Below are 15,921 nucleotides of genomic sequence, written 5' to 3'. Positions count from 1 at the left end.
TATGCATCAGTATGTGTGAACTCTACTGATTAATCTCTAAGAAGTTTAACTGATACCTCTTACAATAAACGTGTGTGTGCCTAAGCTCATTTGAGATAACACCCTTCATAAAGAGGCATTTCAGGCCAGGCCTCTGAACTGAGAATATGTCACATTGAGCTATCACAGATGCCACTGTTGTAGGGAAAATTAGAATTCAGAATGTGGAAACAATGACCCCACTTCTAGCTGCCCTTGTGGCTATGTGACAGACAAGACTGGAGATGGGTCTTCAATGGCCTGGCAAAACTGGATTTGGAAATTTAAGAAAAATTATTTTTCCTTTCTTCTGTCAAGAATATTTTTACTGAATTCAGTTCTCCCAGGCCATCATTAAAGAGCCATATATACATACAGAAACTCTAAACACTATAAAATCTTAATGAAACATCTGGTGAGCCCAGCAAGTAATTGTTTTTCTTTTATTACAATATGTCATGAGTATGAAACTGCACAACAGTGGCAAGTTCTCAATGTGAGAAAACATCGTTGGAAAGTGGAGGAGGCTTCCCTTTACAAGATAGAACGGCAGTTGCAACAGCTCTGAAGGCAAGGTCAGAGGTCATGAGAGTGTCCCTGACACAAGAAGTCTTATGTCACCACAGTGAAGAAAAAACATCTGAAGATGGGGTTGGGCTAGTGGACTGCAGTCACCGAATACAGCCATATTATATGTGCGTTTTCCATGGACTTGAATCCAGTTCTGAGCTGCAAGCAGGGATTTCTGAAAAGCATGTCTGGCTGCTGACAAGAACATTCACAAAATGTCTCCAAATGAGCAATCCTGTGGTGAAGCCTCAAAACCCACCCTATGGGGAACCCTGTCTCAAGGACCTCCACCTTTATCTCCAGGACCAGAGCAAGTGCCCAGCCAGCGGCAGACCCTGATAAAATGTATTAGAACTCACAGTGGAAGCAGTTTGGGGGGGGGAGGGGGAGTCACAAAACAAACCAATCCAGCAGCCAACAGCCTGCCACACAAACCTCGTCACCTACCTTTCCCCAGTTCTGTGGCCTCCAGCTCCTTTGAAGCATCAGAGACTGAGCTGGTCACGTGAACTGGGAGCAGCACCAAGCAATCCAGTTCTAGGTTTATCCCCACTGCCCACATGGACTTGGAACCCTGATATTCCAAAGAAATCTGCATTGCTAAGGAGTAAAACCCGTACTGGATCCCTCTTGATTGCTAAAAATGGAGCAGGCAGCTCTTACAGAGAGCCCAGCACTACTGATCCAAACAGTCATTTCCTGGGGTGAGGGCACATTTACCCCCCCCCCCCCCCAGGTCTTTACTTGAAGAATGCATTATTTCTGTATTTACTCAACACACAAAGTGTGAGGTTCAAGGTCTGAGTCCACCAGCACTGTCCACTGATCTCTGACCCCAATACTGTGGCTCCATGGAGCCTAGGAAACCCTTAAAAGCAGCACCAAGCCAAGATGGCAAAAGCGGAGAGGGGGCTTCTCTAATTCTCAGCCCTGCTGCTGCCTCTCAACCTATCACTCTCTCCCCCCCCCCCCCCCCCCCCCCCACTTCCATTCCTTAGGAACTGCAGCAAAAAAAAAACAAACCCTCCTTTAAAGTCAAAACTCAACCTGATTGGGTTATGAAGCTTTAAAAAAAAAAACTGCAGGGCATTAAAAAAAAATAAAAATACATAATTAGCAATAATCCCATCCACTGTATCCTGCTGAGTACTTCAACTTCTCTCACACAATAAAAAATGCCTTTTTTCCTGCAAAACGTAGTTTTGGTTCTTTCGAAATGATCTGGGGAGGGGAAAGGGGTTACTTTTTTTTTTTTTTTTTTTTTTTTTTTTGAGGCCTGAAAATCCCAAAACAATTCCAGACTCAGAGACTTGAAGAGAACTAGGTCAACAAGAATGTAAAAATAATAATTACTGAAGTGCCCCCCTTCCTCCCCACCCTTTCCCGTGGGGTCTCAGATGGGCCGTTCAGCTCCAGCATCCTTAACGTAACCCTGAGCAGGTACGAGGTGCCCTTAGTTGAAAGGGAGCTTTTGTAGAGACATAGAAAGTTCTGTGTTGGGGTCTCGGAGACTGTCCCATCCCTGCCGTGTCAGGATGACGCTTGGACTGCCGCCGCTGTCCTGCCTTGGGGAGCACAATTGACTGTGGCACTGTGTGAGTTGACAGCCGACACAGAGTTGGAGTTTGCATTGCTTGTGCTGATCGTGTAGTCTACATGCTGCATATATTTTTTTTTGGGGGGGGGGGGGGTTGGAGAGAGATAAAGAGAAAAGAATGCACATCAGACACCACTTGTTTCCCATCCTTAAATACAAATATCCCACCATGCTTGGTATGTAGTCAAGGAGTGGACGAAATACTTGAATCTGTTTCAGGAATCAGGCTGGGATGTGAGTTTTCTCTCTGCCCTGTATTCAGTGTGACCCTGGGGGAGTTAGCTTGTCCCTGTGCCTTGGTTCTAATCCCTGGCTCTGCCACAGACTCTGTATGACCTTGGGGTCAATCACATTCCCTCACTGTACTTTTGGGCATTTGACAAAGGCTAACATTTTCACTTTTTCAATCTGTAGTCTGCAGCGGGAAGGGAAGGGACAAAAGTTTAAAGAGTCAAAGATAAAACATCTGTGACTGGGGAATGGAAAAAGTTAATACCTGAAAACCCCAACAAAACCATTTGGAAATGAGTTTTCTGGAGATCTTCCAGGCTACAATGTCTCCTGCAAGCATCTCCCAGAGGCAGAGGAGCCAGCAGATTATAAGACACGGGTACAGCAAATCTGCCTGAAGATCCTTGCAGAGGCAGAGAAGGGGAAAGAGTCAATGATTATTAAGGTTGGGAGGGCTCATGGAAGTCTGAGGCCGAAGACAGGAGAAGGCCCAGGGATTATAGCATGCTTGCAGGACTTCTTGAAGATCATTTATTCTATTTATTTAAAGTATTTATAAACCACCAAGTCTCAATGGTTCATGGCGGGTTATGATCAAACATTTACAGTTTCAACTACAGATAATACACAACTTTGGAAACCAGGGCTATGGAGTCAGTACTACTACTACTACTAATAACTTATATAGCATTACTAGATGTACGCAGCGCTGTACACATTATATGAAAGGTCTTTCTCTGTCCCTAGATGGCTCACAGTCTTGTTTTTGTACCTTGGTCAATGGAGCATTCAGGACTTCTTTTACAAAGCCGAGCTGCCAATTCTAAGTGCAGCAAATGAGAGGGAAGCCCATTCAGTTCCTATGGGCTTCCTCTCATTTGCCATGTGGGAATCACTAGCACGGCTTTGTAAAAGAAGCCCTCATTGACCTGCCCAAGGTCACAAGGAGCTGCAGTGGAAACCCAGGTCACCAGGATCAAAGCCCACTGCACTAATCATTAGGCTACTCCAACCTTTGACTCCTATTTTTCGACTGTCCGACTCAGACTCCTATTATGTATAGCCAGGGCTGCCGAGAGGCTGGGCTGGGCCGTGCCCAGGGCACGGCCACCCACGGGGCCCCACCCCCTCTACCCCTGCCACTCCCCCTCCACCTGCCCCCCCTCCGTCCGCCACTGGGCCGGGCCCCCCTGCATTGAAATCATAGCGCCTCTCACCTCCGTGTGAAAGCGCTGCAGGTAGCAGGGCAGATCGCCTCCCTTCGGCCCTACTTCCCTCCTTGTGTCCCGCCCTCGTGGAAGTTACATCAGATGAGGGCGGGACATAGGGAGAGAAGGAGGCCTGAAGGGAGGCGATCTGCTGCTCTGCTGCCTTCAGTGCTTTCACACGGAGGTGAAAGGCGCTGTGATTTCAATGCAGGGGACCCGGCCCGGTGGCAGACGGTCGACGACGGAGGGCAGGTGGGACTGCAGCGCTTGGCCCCCCTTGGAGGCCCAGGCCCAGGGAATTTTGTCCCCCCTGCCCCCCCCCCCAGTGGCTATGTGTGTAGCACTTTTATGTTTTGCATGTTAATAAAGATGTATCTTTGTTATTTTTATTTTGTATTTCAATACGTATGTTTTTATGAAAACCGCTTAGTACATAGCCGGGATAAAAATATTTAAACTAAATAAATAAATAACTCTAAGAAAAATGTAATTAATTACAGAAATACAAGATATTTCTTTGTGTGTAAAATTAAGCCTAATAGTCTGAATAAAGAACTTGAACAAAAAAAACACACATATAAAATGATTTACAGTATATTATAATGTTATAAGTTTTTACTTCGCAGCTGGTGTCGGTATATTTTTACCAGTTCTGACTCCACAACCCTGGGAATAACCCCAATCATCTTAATAGAAGCACTAATATTAAGCAGAAGGTGAGAAAGCTCTGTAACTTCCAATGAGAGATGTAAACATCAAACTTCATCAAGATATCTCTGTGATTACTTTGCAAAAACAGAAGTAAAGTGGTATGGTAGCCATGTTAATCTACTTTTAAAGGTAATAAATAGAAATAAATCAAAACATAGAAAAGGAAAATAAGAATGATACCTTTTTTATTGGACTAACAATACATCTTTTGATTAGCCTTTGAAGGTAACCCTTCTTTTTCAGATCGGAAATAAGCAAATGTTGACAAACACCAGAATATATTGATATTTGTCAACATTTGCTTATTTCCGATCTGAAAAAGGGGGAGGGGGGTTACTTTCAACAGTTAATCAAAAGATGTATTTAAGTTAGTCCAATAATTTGATTTATTCTATTTATTACCAACAAAGACAGAATGAGAGATGTTGAATTCCTGGAAAAGGGAAATAGTAAACACAAATAGAATTATAAGGGGTGAAACCAAGAATGTCCCACTCAGTGGATGAGGCTTGGTGGGTTTTCCAGCTAGCGAGACACGTGGGATCCCTCAAAGCAAGGAGAAGACAGAGGAAGGCTGTAAAGAACAGCTGCAATGGGTTAAATAGAGAAGGGTCCTGAGAAGGGCATGAGATTGCACTGGATGACCAGCAACCCTCAGAAGACTGTGCAATGTGAGGAGCAGGGGGAAGCAGAAAAGCATGAAGGTCAGAGCCATCCAGACTGATCCATCATACAAACTTACACAAAACAAAGGTGGTTTTGTGTAGGCGAGAGGATTGCATGATGGATTTTCCAAGATGGCGGTGGGGGATTGATCAAGTGTGAGTCTGTTTTGGGAGTTGGTCAGGAGAACCTTTACCTCATGCATAAAGGGTTTTTTTGTGGAGGGTGAATGTCGTCTACCACTTCCTCTGATTTTCCTGTTGTCATACCTTCTAATTTATACTGATTTCTCCTTCCTTTGCAGGGCTAATAGCACTCCAGGGGGGATTCTAAGCTTTTAAAAAATTCAGCATAATTGTGCACACTATTTGCAATTTTCTTGTGCAGAATTCCTCCATTATAAGGTCTGGCATCTCCCCCTAGGCATGAAATACCTCCCCTTCATCACCAGTTTCCCATAACACACACACACACCCCTCAACCACCTTTTCCAGCCCCACCACAACCCACTCTCATCCATTTTTTCTAGCCCCCTCCAACTCACTTCCATCCACCTTTTACAGCCTCCTCCCTGCACACACACACGTCACTTTTTTCCCAGCACCCCATATGCCTCATTCACTTTTTTTTTTTTTTTACAGCCCCCCCCCCCCCCCCCCCCACCAATGCTCCAGGCGCCTTACTCCCTCCCCTCACTGCACTCTCACCGGCTTCAGCGCACAGCACAAGGAGCAGCTGCCCAGCAGCATGTTGGCCTGCTTCCTGTTCATCTGAGCCACATGGGCCTCCGTACAGCCACGTGGCAGGAACCACTGGGGACCAAGGCGACAGAGGAGCAGGAAGCAGCCAGATATGATGCTGGGCAGCTCCTCTTGCCGTGCTGAAGCCGGAAGGTGTGCAGGGAAACAGGCAGCCAGAAAACAGACCGTACAGAATTCTGCACAGTCTGAGGAAGTGGGGAATTCTGCGTACATTTTGCATTGCATAGTAGCACATAATTCCCCCAGGGTAGCTAATAGGAGGCAATAAGCTTGCTTGTTTGCTTCCTTTTTCACTTGAAACAGTTTCTTATGTTCATTTAGTATATGTACTTTGTTTTATATTTCAAGTGCTCTTGGAACTTACTCTATAAAGATATAAAAAGAGGAGATAAAGCCCAGCCTAGGAACATAGAGAGAGCCAGTGAGAGGCAAGACCTGGAACACAGAGAAATAGAGGGGGCTATTTCCAGACCTCCCACCACTTAGCTTGCATGCCTGTGGAGTCTTGGTGCCTGCAAGTAGATTTTCAAAGGGAAACTCCTGTTGATTTCCCTTCCAAAACCTGATAGACAGCTGGTACTGCAATCACTGACCCTGAAGTAAACAATACAAATGTGAAGTGCACGTAGTAAAAGCACTACTGAGGAACAAAGACAATTCTTCATGGTTAAATATCCCTGTATCTGTGGAAATACCTTCCAAAATTTCACACACACACACACCCAGTGGCGTTCCTAGGCTGGCTGACACCCGGGGCGGATCGCCGATGCGCCCCTCCCCGGTGCAGCGCGACCCCCCCCCCCCCCCCGGCGAAATTACATCCCACCCCACCTGGGTGCATTTTTACCTGCTGGGGGAGGGGGGGGGGGGGTGCCGCTCGCCTGTTGGCTCCGAGTCCGCTCGTTCCCTGGCTGCTGCTCCCTCTGCCCCAGAACAGGAAGTAACCTGTTCCACGCAGAGGGAGTAGCAGGGAGGGAACGAGCGGACTCGGAGCCAAAAGGCGCGCAGGCGCGCGCGCGCGCGCGCGGGGCACCCCCCCCCCCCCCCCCAGCGACGTGCACCCGGGGCGGACCGCCCCCCCCCCCCCCCCCCCCCCCCCAACCCTTGGCACGCCACTGCACACACCCACACCCTCCCGCTAGGACTATGCACAAAGGCAGAAAAAGAACTGGGACCTACATCCGGGAATTTCGGATTTCTAGTCTCCAGCAGAGTACCCGAATGCCAGAGGACCCTCCTACTCCCCCCCTTTCCCTTCCACACAGTCACATGAGAGCCCTTACATGTCGCCTGAAGAGGCGTTGAAGCAGGCTGCGCTTGGGAGGTTCTGGAAGCTGCTTCCAGTCCAGATCCGGCGACCGGTTCCCATCTGGTCCAAACATGTTGAGATCTTTAAAGCACTCTGTCTCGATCATCTAAGGAATGAATTACAGATAAGAACATGTTACAGTTATGCAGGACATTCACATCAGATAACTGTATGGGGATCTTCCTGGGTGCTGGTGTCAAGCAACACCCTGAACTCCATGGTTTCTCCCCCTCCAACCCAGCCCTTAAGGGAACAGGACAGAGGTACCTCAGATTCTCACCTCATTTTGCCAAGGGATGGAAACGCAGCCTGTAGCAAACTTAGCATAAAAATCGCTGTCTGTTTGGTCCAAATTGACCCCCTTCACAGTGGAGAATTGTTCTATGTCCAGCACATCCTTACAGTATACGGCCCGGGGCTGCAAGAGTCAAAGAATGCCATCAGGAACCGGAGGATAGGATAATCTAGAGTCCTAAGTACCCAGACAAACAAGAGACCTTTATCCCTAAAGTTACAGTAAGCCCCTTTCTACCTGGGCAATCGCATAAGCAAAGGGTTAATTGGAACTTACCATTTCGTCTTACTTAGCCCTAGGGCAGCTAAATTAGAATCTACATGCTACTGGGCATTCTCCAGCTCTCTCTGGGGTATGTTAAGGGCAGAATTTAGGTTTAAAAAATTTTAATCTACATTGAAAAATACTTTTTCCAATTGGCTTTTGAGATACCTGGTGAGTAGCTACAATAGTTTGAGCCCTGTACACAACCAAACAAGTTTTATTTTGTTTTACATTTTTTCAGTTCTGTTTTCAGGGCTGTCGGGGGTGGAGGGTAGGGTGGGCCCGAGCCCTGCACCAGCAAGTTTCTTCCTGCCTTGCTTTCGGATCTGTCCTTTCCCATGCTCCTGTGTGCCACCCAGGACCCGGATGATTGCATTAGCGCGATATCACATTAATGCAATCATCCAGGACCTGACTCCCGGCACGGACAGGAGCAGGAGAGGACAGACCATGGGAGCAGGCAGGCAGAAAGAGGCTTATGGGTGCCAGGCCCCCCTCCCCTTGGAGGCACAGCCTGAAAGGTAAGGGGCGGGTGGGTGGGAAGGAGCATCAGCACGAGTGGTGGTGGTGGGGGGGGGGGGGCGGTTCTGCCCCAGACCCAGCGGACTGGTTCTGCCCCGGGCCCGGCTGTCTCTCTCGGCGGCCCTGTCCATTTTAGGATGTGTTTGCACAAGATATGAACGTTATTGTCTTTCTTTGCTATCAACCATCGTAGTTTTTTCCCTAGATTCTTTTAAATTGTAACTACTTAGGCTAGTTAGCCAGATTGGAGGGTACAGAAACTTTTCATAAAGTATAAACTATAAGCACCCTCAGTGCTATTCTGTAAGGGTGTTAGTGGTATAGCACATAAGTGCAAAGGGGGAGATGTACACACAGGCGTGTTTCCCACATAATTCTGGAGGCCGCACCTTCAAAAAGATATAAACAGGATAGAGTTGGTCCAGAGGGCGGCTACTAAAATGGTCAGTATATGGGGACAGACTGAAAGATCTGAATATGTAGACTTTGGAAAAAAGGTGGGAGGGAAGGCAGATACGAGAGATGTTTAAATACCTCCACGGCATAAATGCATAGGAGGCGGGTCTCTTTCAGCTGAAAGGAAGCTCTGAAATGTGGGGGAATAGGACGAAGGTGAAAAGGGGACACACTCAGGAGTAACCTGAGGAAATACTTCTTTCATGTAAAGGGTGATGAATTTGTGGAAACGCCTCCCAGTGGAGGTAGTGAAGACGAAAACTGTATCTGAATTCAGGAAAGCTTGGGACAAATACATAAAATCTCTAGGGGAGAGAAGGGAGGGTAGAGGGCATCGATGGACAGACCATATGGTCTTTATCTGCCTTCATTTTTCTGTATTTCATAGTAATCACTGAGGATGTGTTGGTTGCGTATGTTGCTTGCGTCACTTAGGTGCACCAATTTATGCCTGTCACGGACCTGGTGTACATGGGTGCTATCATTTAGGTGCAACAATGTGGGTTTATGCCAGTATTTTATAATGGAATCTCGGCACCCATGTGCCATTACAGAATAGACACTCTCCGCACTGCATCGGACGCCTACATCTACTGCAGCCTAAAAAAATAATAATAATCAGCCTCTACTCTCCAGCAAGCCTCATGTCAAAATCATAACTACCCCACTGCATACCGGGACCTTGTAGTTCCAAAGGTCTCAAAGAACAGCAGGAACTATAAGTCCAAAGATGCAATGGAGTATCGGAAGGTAACGTTGGCTGATCCTATCAGGAGAACAGCCACTGCTTCCTCATGGACTCTTGGTCAACCTGGGAGCACAAATAATTTAATGTATTTAACATTTCACTGCACACTTATCTGTGAAGTTCCAAGCCTGTTATAACATATTACTCCACACTCCCCATCTCCCATCCCTTCACTCCCTATTCTAACATATTATAATAGATACAAATTACTTCACAGAATAACACAAACCCACCTCTCTTGCCCTATTCTAAATCTCTACACCCCAAGAGAGAACATAACTCGCCTTGAGCTACTACTGAAAAATGGCATAAGCTAAATACAAAATCTTATTTTATTAGACTATAGGGCTCATTTTCAAAGCACTTAGACTTACAAAGTTCCATAGGTTACTATTGGGCTCATTTTCAAAAGAGAAAAATGTCTAAAAAGTGGCATAAATCTGCATTTGGATGTTTTTCTCACAAAAATGTCCAAATTGGTATTTTCAAAACCAATTTCTAGACGTTTTTCTATGCACTCCGTCAGAACTGCATTTAAATCACAAGGGGGTGTGTCAGGGGCATGTTAAGGGTGGGATCTGGGCGTTCCTGACACTTGGACGTTTTTCAGAAATAATGGAACAAAACAAAAATGTCCAGGACTAAAACTGGAGGAGTGGCCTAGTGGTTAGGGTGGTGGACTCTGGTCCTGGGGAACTGAGTTCGATTCCCACTTCAGGCACAGGCAAGCTCCTTGTGACTCTGGGCAAGTCACTTAATCCTCCATTGCCCCAGGTACAAATAAGTATCTGTATATAATATGTAAGCCGCATTGAGCCTGCCATGAGTGGGAAAGCGCGGGGTACAAATGTAACAAGCTTGTTTTTATAACGAATAAGGCACAAAAATGTGCCCTAAAAAACCAGATGACCACTGGAGGGAATCAGGGATGGCCTCCCCTTATTCCCCCAGTGGTCGTTAACCCCCTCCCACCCCCAAAAAATGTGATTAAAAACATTACTTGCCAGCCTCCTTGCCACCCTCAGATGTCATACTCAGGTCCATTAGAATACCATGCAGATCCCTAGAGTAGTCTAGTATTGGTGCAGTGCACTGCAGACCGGTGGACCCAGGCTTCTACCTCCCTCTACCTGTTACACTTGTGGAGGAAACGGTGATCCCTCCAAAACTCAGCAGAAACCCACTGTACTCACATATAAGTGCCCCCTTCACCCGTAAGGGCTATGGTAGTGGTGTACAGTTGGGGGTAGTGGGTTTTGGGGGTTCAGAAAACAAGATAAGGGAGCAAAGGTGAGATGTGTACCTGAGTGCATTTTATGAAGTCCATTACTTTCCTGGAATGTCAGGGGGACCAGCCTACAAAAAATGCTGGCTCCTCCTACATCCCAATGGCTTGATTTTGTGCCTTTTGCACTTGGACATTTTTTATTTGAAAATGGACAAAAAACAAAACGTCCAAATCACAAAACCTTCTATTTTCGAAAACAAAAGATAGACTTTTTCTTTTTTGAAAATGTCCTTCTTTCCTATTCAGATTTTGGATGTTTTTTGCAAAATGTCCAAAGTCAGACTTAGACATCATATCGAAAATGCTCCTCCACGTAACTTTGTAAGTCTAACTGCTTTGAAAATACACCTCTATGTGTAATGCTCACTCAGGAGCATCCCTGGATTCAGGGGCTGACCTGACAGGAGCCTCCAGGACCAGCTCCCTCAATCCCTTATCTATATATAGGATGCCTAGGCCTCCACCTGAGGTAAAAGGGTATTAATGGAAAGGGAGGTAAGTCTCGCCCCTCAGGAAATTACCACAAAACCTATGTAAATCAACTCTCTTAAAATGTCTCACACTCCTCTCATTTGTGTTCTGCCCTGAGTGACAGTTTCCACAGAACTCCCCTCCCGAGCAGAGAAAACACTCATTGATATTTTCCATCCTCGGAAAGATCCCCCCCTCTTCGCTATAGGACCAGTTGTCATGGAGAAGGGGAAATGATATATTTTCTGACAGCCTGTTCTAGTCATACACATATGTCATCATCAAAAACTGACAGAAAAAATATTTCACAGATCAAAATGCCAGTCTGATTAACGTACAAATTATATTCTATTAAAACCCAGTTTATAAATGGGTTATATATGTTATATTTGTTACTAAGCACCATCAAGGAAGAATCTCAATATGGCTGACTCTGGGGCCCACTATACTGATGAGGAGTAGCCTAGTGGTTAGGGTGGTGGACTTTGGTCCTGAGGAACTGAGTTCGATTCCCGGCACAGGCAGCTCCTTGTGACTCTGGGCAAGTCACTTAACCCTCCATTGTCTGCTGCATTGAGCCTGCCATGAGTGGGAAAGCGCGGGGTACAAATGTAACAAAAATAAATAAAAAATAAAATGAGCAATATAGTCATCACAAAAATCAACTGGCACCGCTGGGCACGTCTGCTTAGGTCACAAAATCCACTTTTGATTAAGGGCATAAGAAGGCCTCTAACACCACCATCTGACTAGAGCAGAAATTCTTCTTACTGCCAAGTGCCCTGGTGATGAAGTGACAACGTGACATTCAGTCTTTGCTACCACTTAAATTATCTGCTAAAGTTTTATGCTGAGAAACAGCCAATGATGAAAATGGCAGTGAACTGGCTGAAGAGCAAGATCAACACTAGAGAAAACTGGAACCTTCCCAGGCTATGATACTTAGAGGCATATTTTCAAAGCACTTAAACTTACAAAGTTACGTGGAGGGGCATTTTCAAAAGGGACGTTTGTACGTTTGGGAAGCTTGCCAGGTGCCCTTGGCCTGGATTGGCCGCTGTCATGGACAGGATGCTGGGCTCGATGGACCCTTGGTCTTTTCCCAGTGTGGCATTACTTATGTACTTGCAAAACGTCCCTATCCAGGGGCGGGGAAACCTGTATTTTCGAAACAAGATGGACGTCCATCTTTCGTTTCAAAAATACTGTCAGGGACGTCCAAATCCTTAAATTTGGTCGTCCTTAGAGATGGACGTCCCTAGATATGGTCATCTCTGATTTTCAGCGATTTTCAAAACCAAGGATGTCCATCTCAGAAACGACCAAATGCAAGCCATTTGGTCGTGGGAAGAGCCAGCATTTGTAGTGCACTGGTCCCCCTGACATGCCAGGACACTAACTGGGCACCCTAGGGGGCACTGCAGTGGACTTCATAAATTGCTCCCAGGTACATAGCTCCTTTACCTTGTGTGCTGAGCCCCCCCTCCCCCAACTGTACAACACTACCATAGCCCTTACGGGTGAAGGGGGGCACCTAGATGTGGGTACAGTGGGTTTCTGGTGGGTTTTGGAGGGCTCCTGTTTCCTCCACAAACTAACAGGTGGGGGGGGGGATGGGTCTGGGTCTGCCTGTCTGATGTGCACTCACCCACTAAAACTGCTCTAGGGAACTGTTCTGCTGTCATGGACCTGAGTATGACATCTGAGGCTGGCACGAAATATTTTGAAAGATGTTTTTTGAGGGTGGGAGGGGGTTAGTGACCATTGGGAGAATAATGATAGGGTCATCCCCGATTTTCTCCGGTGGTCATCTGGTCAGTTTGGGCACCATTTTGTGCCTTAGTCGTAATAAAAATAGGTCTGGGTGAAAACGTCCAAGTGCTCGTCAGCGACATCCTTGTTTTTTTCAATTATGGGTCAAGGACGTCCAAGTGTTAGGCACGCCCAAGTCCCACCTTCGCTACACCTCCGATACGCCCCCTTGAATTTTGGTCGTCCCTGCGACGGAGTGCAGTTGGAGACATCCAAAATCGGCTTTCGATTATACCGATTTGGACGACCCTGGGAGAAGGACATCCATCTTCCGATTTATGTCGAAAGATGGGCATCCTTCTCTTTCGAAAATGAGCCCAATAGTAACATATGAAACTTTGTAAGTCTAAGTGCTTTGAAAATGAGCCCCTAAGTATATTATTAACATAAAACATATACAAAAATGAAGTATATGTGCCATCGAGATTAAACATAGGTCTTTCTTTGGCACATCTGAACGGGCCTGTGTGGTCTTACATATCTGGGTCAACCATCATCCTTTAGCCCAATTAAATCACAGCCTGCAAAGCATCCAGGGAAACCAGTACATGCCGAGTGTCCCTAGATAGCTGTTAGAGATGAGCCCCTGATGAGTCAGAGCAACCGGGCCACCAGCTAGTGCTTACGTCGGGGACAAAGGATGGCTTCAGCATGCCTGCCTCCAGTCGCTTGAAGTTGATACGCCTTAAGAAAGGGTGCTGCTTCACCTCTGCTGCTGCTGCCTCCTTACAGCCCAGCCTATCCTTGGGGTCTTTGGTCAAAAGCTGCAGAGAAAGAAAACACAGAATGGATTTGGGAACAAGCAGCACTAATCCCACATCCTTCTATAAAGGTTCTAGAGGCACAAGGTAGTGAAACGGCAGAGTACCTATATCCAAACAGAACCTGTCCACCTTTCTAGACACGTTTGTTCATTTCTTCTTTATTCATGCTTAAATGGATTGGTCCCTGAATTTGTTCTGTGTGGCTGGCCCTCTCTCTGACTTCTCTGTGCCAGTGGCGTAGCTATGTGGGGCCACGGGGACCTGGGCCCTCGCAAATTTCCTCTGGGCCCTGGTTTTGCTGGAGGGGGTCTCCAACCCCCGCCAGCTGAAGTCTTGTCCAGTGCCGGTCTCCACCGCCACGTTGCCTGCCATGCTCTTTTTTCCCTTCATGTTCAGCAAGCTCCTTTTAGTGAAACTGAGCATGCTCAATTTCACTAAAAGGAGAGTGCAGGACATTTGGGGAAGAGAGAGCAGGCTAGGCAATGTGGTGGCGGCGTCAGAAACTGGTGCTGGACAAGGATTCAGCTGGTGGAGGTTGGGGACCCCCTGCCAGCCAAGGTATTTGCTGCGGTAGTGGGTGGGGAGAAGCAGGGCAGCAGGTGGGGGGGGGACGGCAGAACAAAATGTGCTCCCTCACCTCGGGCTCTGGCCCCCTCCCACCGTGAGGTCTGGTTAACGCCCCTGCTCAGTGCTCACCCCATTTTTCAGTCCCTACTTCTGTCTCTAACAGCTCTGCTTGCCCATCCTTCAAACTTACCATCCTGCAGATGGACTTTGCCTCCTCAGAGAACTTCTCAGAGTAATGCTCCTGCTCCTCCTGAACACGTTTCTCTACCTCCTCACGTTTTACCCGCTCCTTGCGGGCCCGGAACGGAGACTGTCCTTCTGTCATCTCGTAGATCAGACAGCCCAGGCCCCACCAGTCAGGGCTAAAGGTATAGTGCTCATTGTTAATGACCTCCGGGGCTGGTGAAAAAGAAACATCCTGGATTAATAGTGCTAGAAACACTAATCCCAAAGGCTCCAATGTGATACGTAACGTTACGCTAAAGCAAAATTGCAAGATTACAGCATTATTTTAGAGAAAAGGAACCAAATCGGACACCACTGGGTCAATATTCAAAAGCACTTATCAGGGTAACAGCACTTGCTATCCAGATAAGTGCTGCTGTCTGAGATATTCAGAAGCGCTATCTGGACAGTGCCTGTGAAAATCCTTACAGACCGACTTGGTAGTATCCGGAACTTATCCAGATAGTGATAATATTCCATCTATTATGGGCTAGATTCTATATAAGGTGGCAAAAAATTGGCGGAGATAAACATGAGCGCTCAGCGACCCTCTATAAACAGCGCTCCAAGTTCAGCACCATTCACATAACAGCATTTGGTGCCTGGATCTGTGCCTAATTTCCACATAAAGATTTACACCAACTGAAACCTGGTGTAAATCCTCGCACCTAAATTAGGTGTAGATCAGCCTTATTCTGATAACACTGTGTGCAAATTCCAAGAACACCCCTGACCCGCCCATGGCTACTCTCCCTTTTCAGATCTGTGTGGATGGGAGAAAGAGTAGTGTGACCAACAGGAGGACAGATATATGGTTGGGAAAACTTTACTATTGTGATACCCGACACGGCACCGTGTTTCGGCTGAGTGCCTGCCTCAGGGGCCTCAGTATGAATCGTCTAAAGTGTATACTGCAAGCAAACAGGATGCATCCTGTTTGTTTGCAGTGATCACCCACTGTGTGCTTCTTCGTGCTACACTCAGTGTCTTTTCAAAGACAGCAAGTGTTCTAGTTTTTGGAAGCGAGTACACTTTGACGATTCATACTGAGACCCCCTGAGGCAGGCACTCAGCCGAAACAAGGTGCTGTGTCGGGTATCACAAGAATAAAATTTTCCCAACCATATATCCGTTCTCCTGTTGTTTTTTTTTTGACAGAGCCTTGCTGGTCACACTCTCCCGTGTACCTGTATACATAGTGGACCTCAGTCTTCCACTTCTGCGGTTCTCCTCTCCTTCACATCTGTGTGGAAAAATTTACGCATGCAACTTTATGGAATAGCAACTATAAAGATGCACACATAATTTCCAATTAGTGCAAAAACTGGGTCGTTATACAACTAAATTGCATGCACAGTTTTGAGCACCATATATAAAATTAGGGGATATTCGTATAACTTATCCAGATAACTTAGGGCAAATAGAAGGCTGGAATGGAGCT

The 15,921-nt window shown here is 46.6% G+C and overlaps 1 protein-coding gene across 1 annotated transcript in view; it reads right to left on the bottom strand.

The window, feature by feature from the left end:
* Positions 1-447: 447 nt before the first annotated feature.
* The window catches only part of LOC115469368 (G protein-coupled receptor kinase 5-like), a 217,143-nt gene continuing 201,669 nt past the window's right edge, over positions 448-15,921 (bottom strand). Inside the window, exons 12-16 of the mRNA XM_030201944.1 lie at positions 14,446-14,654; positions 13,551-13,688; positions 7,349-7,486; positions 7,043-7,174; positions 448-2,247 (exon numbers count right to left, since the gene is read on the bottom strand). Coding sequence (XP_030057804.1) covers positions 2,119-2,247; positions 7,043-7,174; positions 7,349-7,486; positions 13,551-13,688; positions 14,446-14,654 — 746 coding nt within the window. The 3' untranslated portion in view covers positions 448-2,118. The remainder of the gene's footprint in view (positions 2,248-7,042; positions 7,175-7,348; positions 7,487-13,550; positions 13,689-14,445; positions 14,655-15,921) is intronic.

This window comes from Microcaecilia unicolor, chromosome 4 (genome assembly GCF_901765095.1).
Source record: "Microcaecilia unicolor chromosome 4, aMicUni1.1, whole genome shotgun sequence".
Lineage (NCBI taxonomy): Eukaryota > Metazoa > Chordata > Amphibia > Gymnophiona > Siphonopidae > Microcaecilia > Microcaecilia unicolor.
The sequence above is the reverse complement of the archived record's forward strand: the minus strand, read 5'-3'. Positions and strand labels throughout refer to the sequence as shown.